Source organism: Lethenteron reissneri, chromosome 2, assembly GCF_015708825.2.
Source record: "Lethenteron reissneri isolate LAM-NWPU_2019-01 chromosome 2, ASM1570882v1, whole genome shotgun sequence".
In the NCBI taxonomy this organism is placed as follows: domain Eukaryota; kingdom Metazoa; phylum Chordata; class Hyperoartia; order Petromyzontiformes; family Petromyzontidae; genus Lethenteron; species Lethenteron reissneri.
In genome coordinates, this window is record NC_083780.1 from 14,146,507 (window position 1) to 14,166,899 (window position 20,393).

Genomic DNA, 20,393 nt, shown 5'->3' on the forward strand with positions numbered 1-20,393 from the left:
CTCCGTTTGCAGCGGTTGACTCTGGTTTTAAAGTTGATGGCACCGCAACTTGCACGCGTGCGTTTATTTGTTTGCACGTACGGCGGTGTGAAACAGAGACACAATGGACAGCGTGAAGCAGAGCGCCGCACTGTGCTTGCTGCGGCTTTACCGCACCTCGCCGGACGTGATCCCCGTGGGAGACTGGACATCGCGGGTTATCCACCTGTTAAACGACCAACACATGGTACTAGACCCCGGCTCGCCCTCCTTCTCACGCTGATGCACACCACGGACATTATATTTTTGTGTGCGCGTTTGAAAAATGTAATCGTTTGTGTGGATGCTGCCTGCCATGATGATGCTGATAATGTTTATGTGGTTTGGTGACTGATAAATGCGGTATGCTTGGTGGGGGGGGGGGGCTACCTTATCTAGGGTGCCATGGCGGCGAGATGTTAACTACCTTGCCTGGTATACAGGAGGTTGTGCGTTCGATCCCGACCATGACAATGCCTGTATATTTGGAGCTTGCAAGTTCTCCCCGTGGTTGCGTGGATTTTTCTCCGGGTCCTCCAGTTTTTCCCTCCACATTTAGAAACATGCCTTTTGGAATATTTATCCGCAATACATTTCCACGTGATAAGCCACTTCGTTGGGCTTTCATTTGTGGCCAGGTCGCTTATGAAAAAGAGCTACGTAGCTCAGAGGGCCTTACTTGGTAAAATGAACGCTTGTTTCTAAATGTGGAAGAAAGAGCCGGAGGACCCGGAGAAAAACCCACACGACCACAGGGAGACAGAACACGCAAACTCCAAAAATACAGCCATCGTCAGGGTCGATATCGAACCCACGATCTCCTGTATCCCAGGCGAGGTAGTTGCGTGGGCTTGACAGAGTGCGACAACTTGCTATTTGTTCAGTGCGCAACACTTTGTTAATGTGTCGTTTCTCTTCAGGGGGTGGTGACTGCAGCCACGAGTCTCATAACAGCGCTGGCCCAGAAGAACCCGGAGGAGTACAAGGGCAGCGTCTCGCTCGCCGTCTCGCGACTCAGCAGGGTGCGTGTGCACACACTTGCCCCCCTCTCCCCCTCGGCCGTTGTCCTCGCTCAAAAACACGGGCGCGGAAACAACATGTGGCTGCCCATGTGCGATTCGTGCTAAACCCCACCCATGTCTTTTGATTTAAAGCTTTCGTGACTGAAGGGATTCATATTCTTGGTTCTTTCGGTAAAGTCACATAGAAGGGAAATAATATAAATATAAAACAATAAAAATTCTCACGACGTTTCAGGAAAAAACGCCACTTTTTTCAAAATTTCTTGCTGTGGATTTCGCACCTAATGATGATTGCTTGTGTTGCAGTCGAAACGTCGTGAGAATTTTTATTGTTTTATATTTATATTATTTTATTATCTCCCTTCTACGTGACTTTACCGAAAGAACCAAGAAAATGAAACCCCACCCATGTCGTTACGATCTTGACTTGGTGCCCTCCAAAACCTTGCCCCGGGCCTCAATGTTAGTACAATGGTGTGGTTGGTTGCAAGCGAGCGTTGTTATTGGCGGGACAAAAGTGGCGAACGTGTGTCGTGCTGGCACACAGCATTGCCGCTACAATCAATAAATGCCATGTGGGTGCACCGTGGTGTAGCGATCGATGTACTTTCCTACAACGCTAATGGCAATTGGTATTTGAAATTACTATAGTCGTCTTTCCTACGTCGGCTCCACTTTAAACTCAAAATTTCTTGGTGCGGTGTCATTGTTAATAAATAATTCACAGCCCTTTGCCAGTCCGCTGATGGATGAAGGCTTCTCTGTGCTACGTTCGTTGTGGGGCTTGTTTTAGCATACTTCACCACGCAGGCCATTGCGGGTTGATGAAGGCTGGCTAGAGGTGGGGGGGGGCGGTGGGAGCGTCCCCCTCCACCGGTGGAGCGGGGAGCAGTGGGTGGTAATGAGGACCGGTTCATATACCGCTCAGCACTCGTATTAGCAGTGGGCAGGAATCGAACTCGGGTCGCCAGGTTCAGAGCACAAGTGTGATAACCTCTCTGCCTCCGTGTCGTTATTAGCACTGGGGAAAGCAGTTTTACAGGAGGAGTTGATGTGTGTTTGGTATTTGTTGTCGAGTGCTTGTTACTGTGGTTGGCTGAGTAAAGTTGGCGGTATTTGTCTGCAAGTGAGTGTTTTGCAATAATGTCGTCAGCGTGTACACCACACTACGATCTTGCAAATCCTGCGATCAGTTTCTGGTCGCGCATCCCCAATTGCCAATTGATAGATGAACCTGGCATGTATTCTGCTGTAACTTAAAATAAATAATACAGATGGTTTTGTGATGTGGTCAGGAACACGTCATTTATGCATTCAGAGGCAGCTAAACTCAACCTTTTGTTTTACCGGTCAAGGCCCACTGAGCTATTTCACACCTTTTTTCAGAAGCCACCTGGCCACAAATAATAGCTCAACGAGGTGACTTATCACGTGGAAATTTATTCCAGCTAATACTCTAAGTGCATGTTTCTGAATGTGGAGGGGAAAACCCGAGGACCCGGAGAAATATACAAGCAAACACAGTGAGAAAGAGAGACACGCAAACTCCAAATATAGAGGAAGTCAGGGCCAGGATCAAACCCACGACCAGGCGAGATAGTTAACATATTGCCACTGTGGTGGTGGTGTTATGGTTGTGTTGTGCTGTTATACATTACCACACACTTCACCTTGAATAATGACTTACTATTTATAACACTTGCTTTTATAGTCTGTCCAGAAAAGTGACGGCCTCTGTGTGTGTGTGTGGCATTGTGGGTGGAGCAGATCGTGACATCCTCTTACACAGATCTGCAGGACTACACGTACTATTTTGTGCCAGCGCCGTGGCTCTCTGTGAAGCTTCTGCGCCTGCTGCAGTGCTACCCACCACCCGGTACGTCGGTCACTTTGGATGGCTACGCCGCGATGTTGTCCACAGGTGACACGGCGCTCCCATAACACGCGTAACACGAGGGTTTTCCCCGGAGAATCGTTTGCGAAGAGCGTTTACAATCGACTAATTTGCTTGGCAATGTGTGGGGTGGTGGAGTGCCTTGATGGTACAAAGTTGGCCACATCGTTACGTGGCTTATCGCAAAAAAAATATTTATGAATGGCAGGGAGCCGTCTGCCTGTGCATCATGGTTCTCCAAATCACACATTGTCACGGTGAATATTATGTCGCAATAAGCATGTCATGCATGATGCTTTCGGTACATTACGTTTGCCTGACATGGTAATTCATTTAGTGCGGGCTGGTACGTCCCAGTGCCCCACGGTAGGACACAGCGAGACATCTCCTTATTCTTTACAGTGCCATTCTGCCTCGCTGTATTTAATCGATGCCTTCGTAGTTCATCATGAACGCTTTGGTTGTGCACTCCTATTCACGTGTACTTTTCTGTGCACGCACACACACGCACACCCACGTGTGCGCCTGCATTCTCCCCCGCGTGCCCGCCTACTGCGTGACAGAGGACCCGGCAGTGCGCGGGCGTCTGAGCGAGTGCCTGGAGAACATCCTCAACAAGGCGCAGGAGCCGCCGAAGTCGAAGAAAGTGCAGCACTCAAATGCCAAGAACGCCGTGCTCTTTGAGGCCATCAACCTCATCATTCATCACGACAGGTGTGGGGGGGGCCCCCTTCCTCCTCCCCTCTTGTCAACGTGGCCAATCGGGTGGGGCCCAGGTTTTGCTCAATTTTATGATGGAAGCGTCTTGATTGATTCGCTCCACACCCACGGGTCTCCGTGGCAAAAATGGCGTTCTATTTACGCTTCGTTGAGCTGACATTCGTGATGGCGAGGTCACTTCTGAAAATAACTAATAGCTCAATGGGCTTTACCTGGTAAAATTATAGTAGTTTTATTTAGTTTTTGTGATTTTTGTTTTGTTTTGTTTGTCATTGTAATGTTCTAATCCACCTTACTAGACATCTGTGAAAAAGAGCTTCATAGCTCATCGGATTTCTCCAGGATAAATAAATATTCTGGTTCTATTTTAACGGGTTGTTGCATTATTGCACAACATATCACATCTGCATTATTTTACGATGAGGGTGTTGTGATAATGATGACGACGACGACGATGACAGTGATGCGGCTACTGATGAGTGATTACGGTACAGTGATCACCGGTGTAATTGGTGGCATCTCTCTCCAGCGAACCAAATTTGCTGGTGCGCGCCTGCAACCAACTGGGCCAGTTCCTCCAGCACCGCGAGACGAACCTGCGCTACTTGGCCCTGGAGAGCATGTGCCTGCTGGCATCGTCGGAGTTCTCGCACGAGGCGGTCAAGAAGCACCAGGAAACCGTCATCAATGCCCTCAAGGTACGTGCTTGCTCCTCCGTCATCGTGCTGCCGTTACAAATCATCTGTGCCTTGAGTTTCCTGGCCAATAAGGGTGCCGCAGTGGTGAATGCTAACTACTTCGCCCGGTATACAGGAGATTGTGGGTTCGATCCCGACCCTGACACCTGAGGTATATTTAGAGTTAGCGTATGTCTCTCCCCGTGGGCTCGTCCGGTTCCTCTGGTTTTTCTCACCAGATGTAGAATTGACATGCTTTTAGAGCAGTGGTTCTTAAGCTGGGGTGCACGCCACCCCCTTGGGGTGCGAGATGTCCTTTGTGAGAACCAACGGGTGGTGCAGGCTGTAGTCAAGGTTATAAGCAGCACTGGTGTAGAGTATTTGACTGCTATAAATATCCATGTGATGAGCAACTTCATTGGGCTATCATTTGTGGCCAGGTCGCTTCTGAAAAAGAGCTGTATAGCTAAGTGAGTCTTATCTGGTAAAATAGAAAATAAAATTTTTAAACAATTAATAACTAATGTTAGTGACTGCTGCGGGCTGGTGCCAGCAAAACAACTCACCGGCTAACTGGCTGCACGCGTTTTCCCGTGTAACAAATAATTCAATTAGTTGCATGGCGGAAGAATTTCGGAAGACTTATAATAGCGAGCGAGACTGATGAGGAGGGAATAAATACAGAAGACTGACCACACGGTTAATAAAAAATTGCTCGAAATTTTACATTTGTGCTCCTCATGAATGTAATTGCTTCGCTAGAATATTTTAAACATTTTAGAGAATGTAAAAAAAGCGTCGCTAATGCAAATTCTCTTGTACACTGGTCCATACTTGTCTTGAAATCAATGCCGACACACAGGGTCAGTGCTGCACCTGTCAAAAACAGAAACCCTCCCCACCACTGATTTGTCTGCTCAGTTTAAGTTAAATTATCCGAAACGATAGATCGGTTTGCTGCTTAATTCCCTTAAATTAAAAGAAAAAACTGCTGACTTTGTTGTTCCGCATTAAGTAAAAAAATATTGTAACATTCTCTCGCTTCTCTGACATGTCAAAATCAAATCTCCGCAATGCCCCTTTGCTGCCCTGCGTGGTGATGGAGCAGACCGAGAGGGATGTGAGCGTCCGCCAGCGAGCCGTGGACCTGCTCTACGCCATGTGCGACCGTAGCAATGCACAGGAGATCACCTCCGAAATGCTCAACTACCTGGAGACAGCCGACTACTCGATCCGGGAGGAGATGGTGTGTAAAAACTCATTTGTGTCCGTGTACTTATCTGCTCCGTCGCTCACTCTCATATGTGGCCAGGTCGCTTCTGAAAAATATGTGAATACCTCAGTGGGCTTTACCTGTTAGGATGGGGCTGGTTTAGTTGTATTGGTGTGTGTGTATTGGGGTGATTTTGTTTACCTTTGTACTTTGCACAGCTATCGTTCTTACCCGCCCCGACTGGACATCTGTGAAAAAGAGCTTTATAGTTCAACGGATTCCTTCAGTATAAATACAGATTCTGATTTATATATTTTGGGCGGCGACAGGGCCCAGTGTTGGCGCGTCAGCTGCTCGTTGCAAATGACCGCGGTTCAAATCCAGCCGGCTGTCCTGGTTAATAGACTCGTGTAGCCTTACTAGACTGTTGGGGTAAGTGCTGTCAGCGAGTAGCACCTATGAAAGCCGGGACGGCACACTAAGGGGGTGGGTGGCCAGCACCACGCCCGGCCGCGTTTTGTCTCCCGAGTGCCAATGTTTACACATCGCACCAGGTGCTCATTTGAAGCCGAGTCGACCTAAGGGAGACCCATTAATTATTGGTTCGGATATTCGTCACGATTGTTGGCCGTGAGCAGGAATCTAACTCGGGTCTCCGGGTTTGTAACGCAGCGCGTTGACCGCCGCGCTACCGGTGACGGGGCCCAGTGTTGGCACGTTAGCTGCTCATTGCAGAGGTCCGTGGTTCAAGTCCAGCAGGCTGCCCTGGTTAATAGTACCACATGTGTTTTGACCGTAACGTAGGCGTAGTTTGGTTCACAGTGGATGTTCCGTATCCCGTGAATAGTCCATTCTTGTGCTGGCACATTGGTCTACATTTTTCCGAATTGTAACATTTTTCTCCCAAATTACTTAAATCGTCATTGATACTGCAAAACTTTACAGGACCCTCGTGAAAGACAGTTGAGATTCAGTGGGGCTTTTCTGGGTAAACAAGTGTGTAACAATATTTAAATCAGCAGAGTGTAATTTGTGTTTAAGCCAATGTGCTCAAGGCTTTATGCACGCTACTCATTATTCTCCGATGTACCATAACAAAGTGTTTTAAAGGAATTTAAATGTATTCACTTTTTCAGTGTGTAAATACATTATTGGGTAATGTAGCATTTCTGTAACAGTTATAATCCAATCACCATCAATGAGATTCGGCCATTAACCAAAGAAATCCAATCATCTGTAAATTGGATTTGGATCTGATCAGATTGAATTGTGATTGGGTCTGGTTATACCTAACCTATGCACCTTTAACATCTTATGCACTTTTTTACACGGTGCCACCAGAACTTGGACAGCATTTTCCCTCTCCTCATTTTGTAAGAAATGAGAGCCTGTATCCCGTGCATTACACCAGCATTCTAACACACCTTGCCCAACGTGAAGGGGTGCTTGCCCACACCTCAAGTGTTGTGCACACGGTGGCTCGGAGATGTTAACTACCTCGCCTGATACAGGAGGGCTGTGGGTTCGATTCCGACTCTGTCGCCTGCTGTAGATTTGGAGTTTGCATGTTCTTCTCGTGGTCGTGAGGATTTTTCTCCAGGTCCTCCGGTTTGTCCCTCCACATTTAGAAACGTGCGTTCAGAGTATTTGGCTGCGATAAATTTCCACGCGATAAGCCACTTCGTTGGGCTATCATTTGTGGCCAGGTCGCTTCTGAAAAAGAGCCACGTAGCTCAGTGGGTCTTACCTGGTAAAATAAAAAATAGTTTCGTTCATAGTTTTTTCGTAATAGATGCTGGTCGGCATATACCGATGCCAGCAGTCCCGTGTAAACTATTCGCTTTGTTTTAAGTGGTATCATCAAGGTTTTCATTAGGGCCAAGTCGGTGTAAATTAAAACTCGCCCAGTCTGACGTGTTACCCTTGTTCAGACAATGCTCGTTTGTCATTGCCTGCTTCCAGTTCAGTTGATAAATGAATGCCGCGAATATCTTTCAGGATTGTGTTAATCGATGTGCTGGCACATCGTGCTTGCACATCGATTAACTTTAACCAAGCCCAGTACAAACCCGAGTCGTACTCTACCGCGGCTGCAAGCTTGCAGGGTACGGGGCGGGCGGCGTGTATTGTCGATGGTTGCAATTGAGATAATATTCGCACTAACGATGAGAACTGTCGTGTTAATTGTAATCGTTGTAGCAGTGGCTGTTGTATTGGTCACCAGTGTGGGTGATGATGGTGGTTGTGCTGGTGTTTGAGGAGTTGAACAATCTGTGATGTAAAAAAAAATCTACACATTTATCAGTGTTAATTTTTCTTGCTTTTGCACCACTGCCAATGCAGCAGCGTCACCAAATAATTTTCCTAATGTTTGTCGTGGTGGTAACGATAATATTGGCAATACGTTAAGGGGCTTAAATGCCAATGTAGAGGTCTGCTGCCTCTGACAAGAGGGCTTCGTGGAGAGAGCTGGTGTGGCTTTGCTATTCCTGATGCTTCATTCACGATGGTGACGACAACAAAGCTGTTGCCAACGATGGGTGGCGGCTGTCGTGTGACCCCCGCCTCCCCGCGTGCAGGTGCTGAAGGTGGCGATCTTGGCGGAGCGGTACGCGGTGGATTACACGTGGTACGTGGACACCATACTCAACCTCATCCGCATCGCAGGCGACTACGTGAGCGAAGAAGTGTGGTACCGCGTCATCCAGATCGTCACGAACCGCGACGACGTGCAGGGCTACGCTGCCAAGACCGTCTTTGAGGTACGCGCTCATTTCTCAGAAGTCAGGATAACCGCGTCATCTGACTGGCGCTTTTCTTTTAAATAGGTGTCATGACCTTGCCGAAATGACCAGCGAGATTTCCACGAGATATTAACAGTCACTACAAATTATTGTTTTTTGTGTGTGTTTTAGTTTTTTTTGTTTCCCCCGCACATCCCATTAGCATGGTTGGCTACGTACGGTGCGACATAAGCTCTCCTTACATACATATTATTTTGTAATTTTATTGTAATTCATCTGGGCCAATGAGTAACATAACATGAGAGATATTGGGTTTTCATTGTGGTCCAAATAATGAATTTCCTTCAGAATGAGTTGTTGATTGGAAAATAAATTGCTATATTTATGGAGAAGCTCTTCTTGTCTACAAAGATATGGGAGAACCGATCTCGGATAAGAGAACGAAGGAATAAACTGTGTTGTGCCTTGGGCTTACTAAATCATTTATGGCCCGGGTAACCTTTAAGGCACCGTGTCCAGAAGTCATGCTGGGCATTGTCACTGGTGCCAGGGCTCTAGTCAACTGAAATATATCGAGTTATGCTTTTCTGGTTATCAGTCGGTTATACAAATAATTATTGGCAAGCCTTTTTATCGTTCGTGAGCTGAATGCAATTATATTCCAGTTTAGGGCTTTATAGTCTTTACGTGCTGTTTTTAAAAGCATTAAATTGGGCTATTTTTAAGTGTGCAGCTCTGAGCAAGTGGTGCATGTGTTGTGCACTCTGTGTGTGTGTGTACAGGCACTGCAGGCCCCAGCATGCCATGAAAACATGGTCAAGGTGGGCGGTTACATCTTGGGAGAATTCGGAAATCTCATCGCTGGAGACCCTCGCTCCAGGTGTGTGTCCTTGTGTACGCCTATTTTTTCTGGATTAGGTCTACGTGGGCTGCTCTCGTCAGGGAGCATAAACCATCGCGTGAACACCGGTCACCCTCGCAGCGGATTGTAGCGAGCCATCGTACAAAGACGGTCAACGCATCGCACGGTTTTAGATGCGCTTCTGCGGCCATCTGGAACGCTCTTCCTTCTGATATTAGGAAGCCACTGGAGCTATGCACTTTTAAATCTAGACCTAAAACTAATTTCTTTAAAACTGCTTAATGTGTTTAGTTTTTGTCCTTCCTCTGCACCTCGGATTCACGCAGTTGACGACGTATGGTGCTAAATAGGTTCTTCATACATGTTCTTACAATCGTAGCTAAAGGAGTTAATAAGCGATATTGTCTAAACCAAAACGTACCACGGGAAAGGGCTTGTGAGCAAATCGCCTCTTTTCATTTTTTCAAAGAGGTCAATAAAATCGGGAATGGAATTCTAACATCTGACTGCTCCTTGTATCGCGTGTCTGTCTCCCGCCACCACCGACCCTTGACATGTGTCACAGCCTGTCACCATGAACAACATCGCAACAACTTGTAAACGTACTCGTCTGTCTTCGCTCCTTTACCCCACCATACCCATCCCTCACTGCCTTACCCGCCCTGGCCCCCTGTACTTTACCAGCTTCATCAGTGCCTCCGTCGAACTGGTAACATCCCCACAGCTCTCAAGGCTGCTGCTATTACTCCATCCTACCAATTTATATTTTGGTCTAAATTTATTTTCTCTGATCCCTCCAAAAAAAGTCCCCCCCCCCCCCCCCCCCCCCCGTGGTCTAGATGACCCAGTACAATCTGGTTTCCGCCAAAGCCATTCTTTTCAAAATGCTCTCCAACATGCGGTAAATGACTGTATTCACCCTTCAGACAATGGGTCGCTATCAGCGCTGCTTCTCCTAGGCCTCTGCTGCGTTTGACGCTGTAGGCCACTCCATCCACTCGCTCCTCTCTTTGTGCACTTCCGTAACATTTAGAGGACTCCGTCACACTTCCCTGCTGGTTTCCCATTTATCTTCCAGAACCGCTGCTATGTTTCCATGCAGGGACCGTCTTCCTGTCAGACACACCTGTGTGTGCAGCGGTGTCTCACACAGTGCCATACTCAGCTGCTTGCTCTTCTCAATATACTCACTCTGCTGCTTGGCAATATCATACGTGAGCCATCACTTCTATGCTGAAGGCACCCAGCTATATCTCGCTATTGACTCCATAAACCCAGCTTCACTGTCCACTCATTGTTTTTTTTATATTCATCATCACTTTTAAACAACTGGATTCCATCTGTTCCTAACAGAATCTGGTCTGTTCGTCCCATAACCAGTCTGATAATCTTCAACACTCTTTAAGTGGCCTTACCAGCATTTATATTGGCGCCATGTAAGTGTGCAATGATGTTTGTTTCGATTTTTTTTTTTACATTCGTTTACTTGTATACACGGCCAAGTCTTGAGTTTGTCTCTGAACCGCATCGGACTGAACCTCGAGTGAATTAGCTCGTGTGCGTGCGTTTGTGGGTGCCTGCGTGCAGCCCCCTCGTGCAGTTCAACCTGCTGCACTCCAAGTTCCACCTGTGCAGCGTATCGACGCGCGCGCTGCTGCTCAGCACGTACATCAAGTTCGTGAACCTCTTCCCCGAGATCAAGCCCACCATCCAGGAGGTGCTGCGCTCGGGGAATCAGCTCCGCAACGCCGACGCCGAACTGCAGCAGCGAGCGGTCGAGTACCTCAAGCTGAGCACCGTCGCCACCACCGACGTGCTGGTTCGACCCCCACTCGCTGCATGCCACCGACAAAACCGCATCGCGTCGTCATCTTCACCGCCATCGCCTTCATCGCTCGACAGCAAAACACGACTGACACTTGCCACCGGCAACATAGGAAGCACACAGTTGTTAACATCCACTATGATGTAGCAGTCAAAAGTCAGTGGGTTTTTTTCTGCTCAAATGAGCATTGAGAGGGTGGTTGGTCATCTCCCGTTTTACAGCCCTGAGCCAGCGGTGGCGTGGGGTGAGCATCCAGAGGGCATCCACCGTTGGCTTTGAAAACACAGCGGTGATCTTCTATGAAGAGGCCAAACCAAATCTGCCCAATAATATTCCATGGCCTCTGTTCCTTCATTGACCTTATTGTTCAACTCCACTGACTCTCCTGAAGTCCTCTCCTGGCTAGCAGACCTCGACATTGCCTTTTTAACTCCTAACATAATGCCCTACGCCAGAATAGGAAAAAAAATTCTCGTCATCAATATATCCACCTCCATTTCTCCGTGCTCCTCCTGTGGGTGAATTCTGTCTGCGCCGCACATGCACGTATCGTTTGCCTAACCACGTTGCCTCGTTGGTCGGCCTCTGCCCGTGGTGCAAAGTGACGTGCCACCGAGATTTTCTCCCTGTCCCAATGTGCTCTTAACCGTTCCATCCCTCCGCTGTTTCCCCCACCCACCCACCCCCCGTGGTTAACAAAATCAAGGCCACGGTGCTGGAGGAGATGCCACCGTTTCCAGAGCGCGAGTCGTCCATCCTGGCCAAGCTCAAGAAGAAGAAAGGCCCGTCCACCGTCACAGACCTGGAAGACGGCAAGAAGACCGGCCCTGGTGGAGAACTCAACGGAGGATCTGAACCCATCGCACTCAAAGCCAGCGCCCTTGTACGTACATCAATACCTTCGGCACGTCGCGCTGTTTACATGTTGAACTTTGTGTTCATTTCCACCTTTTTTTTTACAAATTGGGTTCCCGGAGTCCTATTGAGACAAGTAAACTCCTATCCAAAATGACAATATTACAGGAGGAATTTCTATGTAGTTTTGCCGAAAGAAGCAGTGGGGTTTTGTTTTTGTATAATCTGTGTACGGAACTGGATAATTGATGTGCAGTGTTGTGGGATGCACTTGCATGAATGATGCTATATGAAATGAAATTATTATTATTTAATGGATCAATGGGCTGCAGCTTCTCAGTGGAAAGACCAGTCCTCTGGGACCTCTTGCAGGCTTTGTGTGTTTACCCGAGTTCCATTTAAAGATTCTGGGAAGTAATACACATTATAATAGAAGTTGGGTCAGGTACTTCAAGGTCCACGAGGGCCTAACCCACCTTAAACGCAAACAAATTAACACGTATGAAACTTTTGCTGAAAAGGATTTAAAATTGTATTATTTTAGTTGTCATGACCTCCCCTTTTCAGACAGACGGACAAAGTTAACACATTACTAACACTTTCAATTTTGGTTTGGAAAGCGTAGAAAGAGTATCCACAGATTGTAACTATCGAATAATACCACACTATTCACTGAAGTGAAATAATGTACGGTGCCTGCAAAAGCCACCCACTGTCTACGTGTGTCTTGGGTTCCACACATGCAATTGCCTACATGCTTGTGTGTGTGCGTGTGGGGAGCGGTAGTGTAGTGGTTGGTGCACTGCGCTACGAACCCAGCGACCCAGGTTCGATTCCCGTTCACGGCCAACCAGTGATAAATATCTGAACCGGTCCCGAACCTCGAATGAGTACCTGGTGCGGTGTGTAAATATCGCCACTAGGGAGACCAAGGTGGTCGGGCGTAGCGCTGGCCACCCACCCGTTCCGGTCTTCATAGTCTTCGGGCTCTACAGGGGAATCTTTGTCTTTTGTCTCGGTGCAGTCCACCCCGTCCCCGTCCGCGTCTGCTGACCTGCTGGGCCTCGGCGCCCCCACCGCGGCGGCCGCGGTGGCCGCAGTCGCGGCGGGCTCCGTGCCGTCGCCGGGAGGGCCGGGGCCCAGCGGCACGGTGGTGGGGCCGCCCGGCGGAGGTGGCGGGGGGGGAGGAGGAGGAGGGCTGCTCGTCGACGTCTTCTCCGACATTGGCACCGCCGCTGCGTTGCCTTCCATCTCCTCCGATGAATACTTTGCCAAGTGAGTTGCCAACACGCAGGATCGCTTTGAGCGCAAAAGTAAAACTGCCATGGCGGCGCTGCTGCCCTCTTGCAGTGGGTTGCTGCGTCTCCCGTGCTGCTGCTGCCACGATCTGAAACGGCCTCTTGCTTGCTGCCTGACGACTCGCTGCCTGACGACTCGTGTGTGGAACGGTTAAAAAAAAAATTGGAACGAAACCAGTGAAGAATTTTCTGAACCCATTTTGATGTTGTCACACAGCCACTAGCCAACTCGCTAACAAACGCATATGTGGGGTGGGAAGAGGCGGAGTGTGGAGGCCGTGCAACGTATGTTGTCGTTGGATGTATGGGGAAAATTTACGTTGGCGCACACACACACACACACGTTTGTGCATGCGCAAGTGTATGTATAAGTGTCGCGTATGTTTGTTTGCGTTGTATATTTCCATAAAGCGAGTGCACATGTCAGGCGTGTGCACTTGTATGTTAGTGCATTGTCATGCACACCCGCACACTGTAGCAAATGGCAGTTGTAAGATGACTGCTCGATTGCGGCAAAGCTAAGTGCCGTCCTCTATGGAACGTAAAAGAAAAACTTGTCTCGGGCTACAGAGGGTCCAGAACAAACTTGACCTGAGTCGTCACACGGTCACCAAAAGCGATCGCCTTCTCAGCTGCTCCTGAAGCCTCCGCGCTGGTTCCCGGTGCGTTACAGAACAGGCTGTTCACTGGCACTTCTTTCCGAGCTCGGCACTGTGCTGTGGCGTACATTTTAAGACCCAAGGTAGCCGTACGGAGCGTACGCCCGTCTGCTTCTCAACACGTGCCTGTGTTTGTTTCTGTGTTTTGAGGGTTCGTCTCCTGGTCTTTGTCTTTTTGCGGATTTCCTCAAATGTTCTCGGTAGGCCCGAGGCCTCGATCCAGAGTAACTCTTGAGATTTATTTTGGTGATGGCTTTTTTTCAGAACCTTTCTTGCTGCTGAAAGACGAGTGTCATTTTGGCATTTTCTCGCCAGATAAGCGGAATGCAGTTGCCAATTTCCAAAATCCCTCCGCATCATTGTTAAGGTCCTCGGCAAAGGGTGTAGCTACCTTTTTTCGAGGCTTGATGCTCGCTTAGCGAGAGCGATGTCGTCTGCTTAGACAAATATTCCAAGATGCTGCGTGTGTGGCGTGTCGTTCGTAATATTAATTTTAATAATGGTGGCGCAAGCAACGCGGGGGGGGCGAGGGGACAGGTGCCGCCTTGCATATGTCCATCATTCAGTTATTTTGGTGCTTTCCTGCTTTTGGCAGCTTTTGGCTGGCCACCGAACAAAAAAGGGTCACCGCATCACGCGCCTTCAGGTGCACTTCTGCAGCCTTCTGGAACGCTCTTCCAATATTAGGAAGCCCCTGGAGCTATGCACTTTTAAATCGTCTAGATTAACAAACTGATTTCTTTTAGAACTGACTTTTAGATTTAGATTGTCCTTCCTCCGATTTAGCACGGTCTGCTACGTACGGTGCAAAAGAGTTTCAACATGCACACGTTTACATACATCCTCGCGAAATGCTTGGAAACCGAGGTTACTCAGCATGTGACAGTCAGCGGCAGGCTGCATTCGTGGCACGGCATCTGAACGATTGGGGCTCTTTCATGAATATAAAGAGGGCCCCAACGCAAGTGTGTGCTCGCAGGCGTACACTTTGCTTTCCGTGGCGCGTGCGTGCACATGTCAGCGCGTGAACTGACGTGGATGCACGGGCACTTGGAAGTGTGTGTGCCCTTTTGCTGTTTGACCATACGTGTGTGTGCGTGCGTGCGTGTATACACATCGGGTATTGTGTGCAGCCAGCGCACTCTCTCCCCGCCCGTCTCACTCTCTGATGACAGCGCCCTGCATGGCGCCGATGAGCTCTTTAACAAGTAAGATGTCCGACCCCTAGTTCCCCTGCACCTCCCTCCGTCATGCGTCCCACCGCGCATCCAGCCAAAGTGTCAGTCTGACCGTCCGCCGTTCAGTGGAAGGGGATGCCCGATCCTGCACAGGAGTCGCGGCTGCGTGTGGGTGGTCGCTCTTCCTCCAGTTCTACTGTGGGCCACTCGGCCTGAACTGTGATGTAGTTTTATTGTTCTCTCGGTAACATTAAGGATACACCGTTTATTTTTTTACTCTATGTATTGCCCATGTGTACGCACACCGTATAAAATAATACAGGCGCACGTGTAACGTGTGCACATGTTCACACATACACAAATGCACACGGGCCCTGTTTCGTTGGATTTCACCCAGCAATTGGCACACTACCGCTCCATGGGGTGAAATTGGAAGCGCCCTTCTGTCCTTTGCAAATTGCAATGAATGCTGAGACAAAGAGCTGATTTGGGAGGGGGAGGGGGGGCTGATCTCACCGTGAATACGCCCATCACGTGACCTCGCCCCTGATAGGGGCCAGTCTTCTAATCCCAAACCCACGATGGGCACACAAAAACAAAGGTCTCCAGTAAACCCTTGAATATAATGCACAATTATATTGTGAAAACTGTATATACCTACCTTTTTTAGTGTAGTGTTAAGATTAAAATATATACTTCTATTTAGCCCTCTCCATGTTGAAAAAAATAACTTGGTCAGTGGTCAAGACAATCGCAAAGCCATATCTGGTCCATATCACACAGCATTGCAGCAATGCAATCTAAATCTTAATTGGGATAACTTAATTCTAACAATAGTCTTTCAGTTTTAACAGAAAGGTTGCTCCTATTAAGGGAACAATACGGGAATATATTTAGAAAAATATATATTTGCAACACGAGTGCGTATATGTGATGTTATCTTTGTCCCTTAGGTTTGTGTGCAAGAACAATGGGGTTTTGTTTGAAAATCAGCTGCTACAGATCGGAGTCAAGTCTGAATACAGACAGAATCTAGGTAAGTGAGTGGCGAGGGGGATTTTGTGTGTGTGTGTGTGCGTGTGTGAAACTGTTAGCGCGCTGCGCTACGAATCCGAGTTCGATTCCCTTTTCACAGCCAACACAAGTGACGATTAGCTAAACCGGTTGTGGGCCTCCCCCTAGGTCGACTCGGCCTCAAATTAATACCTGGTGTGGTGTGTAAGCATCGTCGTGATGCTGGCCACCCCCCCCCCCCCTCGTGTGTCGTTCCAGCCTTCGTAGGTGCTCTTACAGCACTTGCCCCAACAGTCTGTTCAGGCTATAGGGGGAATATTTTGTCTTTGTGTACTTAAGCGTCAAGATGTCAATGAGCACACTCCACTAACATCCTGGCAGCAGCAGCAGCAGCAAGATTTTCATTCCCGGCCACGCACACAGCTGCACGCGATGACGCTGACATGCGCTGTCAAAGCCATATTTGGGCAGTAATTAAAAAACGAGTTGCTGGCTCCCGTGTGGCAAAATCTACTCACCCGGGTAGCTGAATGTGGCAGCGCCTGCACCTTTTATTAATCCCGTCATTTAGTGGTGCCTCCACAGGGTGCATCAAGCCCTTGGCTAATGAAACAGATCCGTCCGCGGGCACCTGAGTCTGTCTCAGAGCTAACAGGAGGTGCCATGCTCGTTCTTGCGTCTGCCCCCATCACGCAGGCCGCGTCTGCCTGTTCTACGGCAACAAGACGTCCGTTCAGTTCCAGAGCTTCTCGCCCACCGTCGCGTGCCCCGGAGAGCTGAAAAACCATATCCTTGTTGCACCAGCTTCTTTTATTGCGACATAAAAAATAATGATGACAAAAATGCGATTTTTTTTTTTTATGATGTGGATTAATTTAACACGCACGCTTTCGCGATCAATATTATCCATAATAGAGGTTTTTGGGTGAGGTCGCATAAATATAGATGTTTTTTTATTTTGATTTAAAGCTTCCGTGACTGCAGGGATTCATATTCTTGGTTCTTTCGGTAAAGTCACAAAGAAGGGAAATAATAAAATAAAATAAATATAAAACAGTAAAAATTATCACGACGTTTCGACTGCAACACAAGCAATCCTCATCAGGTGTGAAATCTTGCTGTGGATTTCATTATTATGAACAGTCCATGAAAGGGTTAACAAATCGCCCAAAACACACAAATACAACATTAAAACCATCCCTGCCAGGCAAAGCCCCACCGAGATATTAACTTATTCTTTCCAAAGCGACCCTGGCCGCAAACGATAGCCTCCTTGACTGCACGGGGGTCCCTTGGCACAGCTGGCGGTGGAGGCTCGCACAGTGGAGCCGCTGATCGACGGTGGGGCCCAGGTCCAGCAGATGATCAATGTCGAGTGCTTGGACGACTTCAGCGACGCACCTCTCCTTACCATCCAGTTCCGGTGAGACCCAGACACTCCTTCTCTTCGGCCACACACACAGACGGGTCGGGTGTGAGAGGGCTTGAGCGTGTTGTTGGCCTTACAAAGCTGCTGTTCGGGTAAAGGCATCGTGGTTTAAATTAATAGGTTGTGTTTATGTTAAATGGAAAGGTTCAGGGGTAAAGGGTTTTGTAGTTAATTGTTCAAATGGTTGAGACGTTGAGATATGCTTGGGTTAAGGATTGGGGTCTGTGAGCCATTTGGGGTCAAATTCGTGTTCAAGTTTGTGTTCTGGTTTATGCTAAGAAGTTATGGATTGGTTTTTTTATTAGACGTACGATTTTAGCGTGTGGATATGTTTCATAGTTTTGAGGTTATGGCTATGGGTTTACTGTGAAGGTGGTTAGGGTCTTAGTATTATTTGGTGGTGGTAACGATTGAGCCCTATTGAGGGGCGCCTGTTAAACTCTTAGTTGTAACTTGCTGACCCATCCAAACTGGACATCTGCAAAACAGAGCTTCATAGCTCATTGGATTCCTCCAGCAGTCTCAATAAAGATTCTGGTATCCTCTCATCCTCTGGAGCACTCGCCGAGTGCCTAATCGGCGAGCCATGCGATGGCCATGAGGCTTTACGTGCAGTCCCCCCTCCCCGAAACATTGGGGCACTGCAGAAACATTGCCAATCGTATGTTTTATTTTAAAGCAGCGTTATTGACGAATGGTTGTTGGTTATTTGTGCTTGTCCACCACTGCCCGTGCAGCATCACCATGCGAGCTTGTCTTCAACTTACATACAGTAGAACCCCTCTTAACGACGACCCCTAATAACGACTAATTGCTTAACGACGGGCCTCCATAGAGCCCAATGTGTAGGAAATGGTAGTGTAGTGTATAATGTAGTGTAGTGTATCGTAGAGTAGAACCCCTTTTAACCACCTCCCCCCCCCCCCCACTGTTAATGACTAATCACTTAACGACAGGCCTCCATAGAGCCCAATATGTTCGCTTACCGACCAATCCCCTGTTAACGATGGGCTGTTGTAGGTACAGTAAATATGAATGAATGCATTGTTTAACCGTCTTTATTTTAATATTATGTGTTTATAATGTTGTTAGTATCTTTATGTATTCATATCCATTGTTTAATATTACAAAGTAAATTTTTTCGATGAAAAAGGGGTAACTTTCGTTGCTATCGGAACGAATTTAGCCCTTAACGTGCATTCCCTATACTCGCTTAATGACCAAATCACTCGACGACCGGTTTCGTGGAACCAATTACCTTCCCTAAGAGGAGGGGTTCTGCTGTGTATGTGGGCGTCAATGTGGCCGAGTGGTAGCACGTCAGCCGCTTGTTGCCGAGGTTTAAGGTTACAACCCCGTGGCCGCCCTGTTTAATCCTGCGCGGAGGGGGGTGGGTACGAACCGCAAATGTCCGCACGCCGTCTGCTTTACAGTGGACGTTGACGATGCCATTGCGCTATTCGAGAAGGAGGAGGGGACGTGGCGCTGGGGCGTTATGGTCTACATTTCTCAAATGAGAAAATTGGCTCTAGATTTGAAGCTTTCGTGACTGCAAGGATTCATATTCTTAGGTTTTTTTCCGGTAAAGTCACGTTGGCCCCGCCCCCCTCCCTCCCGATACGTTCCATTCATTGGCTACCACATTCTGATGAGCTCCCCCCTCTCCTCCCCCCTCAACTCGCTTTTAAGGGATTACATCTTGAATCATTGCCTCACTTGATGCAGCTAATCTGGCTGTGACGGTCCCACCTGATGACGGAGATTTGTGTTGCCTCCGAAACGTCGTGATCTTTATTTTATTTTATTTTTATTAATTTTGATGTTTTACCTACGTGACTTTACCGAAAAAACCTGAGAAAATTGGCCCGCAAATCTACTCGCTTGGCTAAACAAAACACTAAGAGTTGTCGCCCCCAACTTGTCAAAAACCAGAGCGGTACTCCCCTGATGAGTGTAAAACTCGGCGGGGCCTTCCTGAGTAAATCAATGCAAGTGAATGAATGTGTTTTACACGCATGTATATGTACTAACGTACGTGTGCTTATGTGTGTGCGCAGTGGGGCGCAGTAGTGTAAGGGTAAGCGCACCGCACCACCAGAGGGTGGATTCCCGCTCACGGCCATCAACATCGGTGGCGATTAACGGATCCCGGGCCTCATCTCGGTCGACTCGGCCTTAAATCACGACTTGGTGTGGCGTGTAAGCATCACCACCGGGGAGACAAAGGCGGCCGAGCACAATGCTGGCCACCCACCCCCTCGTGCGCAATAGGAGCTGCTCGCTAACGGCACTTGCCTCCCCCCCCCAACGGTCTGTTAAGACTATAAGGGGGATCTTTGTCTTTTGTGTGTGGTGCATATGGACGTGTGCACCAGCTATGGGGGCTCCATGCAAAGCATCACGATGCAGCTCCCCGTCGTTCTCAACAAGTTCTTTCAGCCGACTGAGATGGCCTCGCAGGACTTCTTCGCACGCTGGAAGCAGCTGAGCAGGTGCTGCCCGTGCCCCCCAACGCTTCGTTTCGCTGCCAGCCGAGGAGACTTGGCAGACCGCGCAGTCTGGAGAAGTAGACACGTCTGCGCGCGTGTGTGGTGGGAAGCCGGTAGTGCAGCGGCTAGCGTGCTGGCGCTACGAACACGGCGACCCGAGTTCGAATCCCGCTCACGGCCAACGCCAGTGACGATAATTTGAACTGGTCCTGGGCCTCACCTAGGTCGACTCGGCCTCAAATGAGCACCTGGTGTGGTGTGTAAGCATCGCCACTGGGGAAGCAAAAGCGGTCGGGCGTGGTGTTGGCCACCCACCCCCTCGTGTGCCGTGCTGGCCTTCATAGGTTGCACGCTAACAGCGCCTGCCCCAACAGTCTGTTAAGTCTACACGGGGGATCTTTGTCTTTTTGTGTGGTGGGGAGCGGTGGCGCAGTGGTTAGCTCACTGCGCTACAAACCCGGTGGCCCGAGGTTCAATTCCTGCTCATGACCAACAC

At 48.6% G+C, this 20,393-nt stretch overlaps 1 protein-coding gene across 1 annotated transcript in view; it reads left to right on the plus strand.

Annotated features, from left to right (window-relative positions):
• LOC133340776 (AP-2 complex subunit alpha-2-like) overlaps positions 1 to 20,393 on the plus strand; it is a 48,573-nt gene that overhangs the window by 15,750 nt on the left and 12,430 nt on the right. Inside the window, exons 5-20 of the mRNA XM_061549165.1 lie at positions 97 to 226; positions 939 to 1,040; positions 2,808 to 2,916; positions 3,498 to 3,648; positions 4,184 to 4,352; positions 5,440 to 5,577; positions 8,124 to 8,306; positions 9,071 to 9,168; positions 10,738 to 10,969; positions 11,682 to 11,858; positions 12,855 to 13,105; positions 14,921 to 14,995; positions 15,919 to 16,001; positions 16,676 to 16,764; positions 17,278 to 17,402; positions 19,784 to 19,900. Coding sequence (XP_061405149.1) covers positions 97 to 226; positions 939 to 1,040; positions 2,808 to 2,916; positions 3,498 to 3,648; positions 4,184 to 4,352; positions 5,440 to 5,577; positions 8,124 to 8,306; positions 9,071 to 9,168; positions 10,738 to 10,969; positions 11,682 to 11,858; positions 12,855 to 13,105; positions 14,921 to 14,995; positions 15,919 to 16,001; positions 16,676 to 16,764; positions 17,278 to 17,402; positions 19,784 to 19,900 — 2,229 coding nt within the window. The remainder of the gene's footprint in view (positions 1 to 96; positions 227 to 938; positions 1,041 to 2,807; positions 2,917 to 3,497; positions 3,649 to 4,183; positions 4,353 to 5,439; positions 5,578 to 8,123; positions 8,307 to 9,070; positions 9,169 to 10,737; positions 10,970 to 11,681; positions 11,859 to 12,854; positions 13,106 to 14,920; positions 14,996 to 15,918; positions 16,002 to 16,675; positions 16,765 to 17,277; positions 17,403 to 19,783; positions 19,901 to 20,393) is intronic.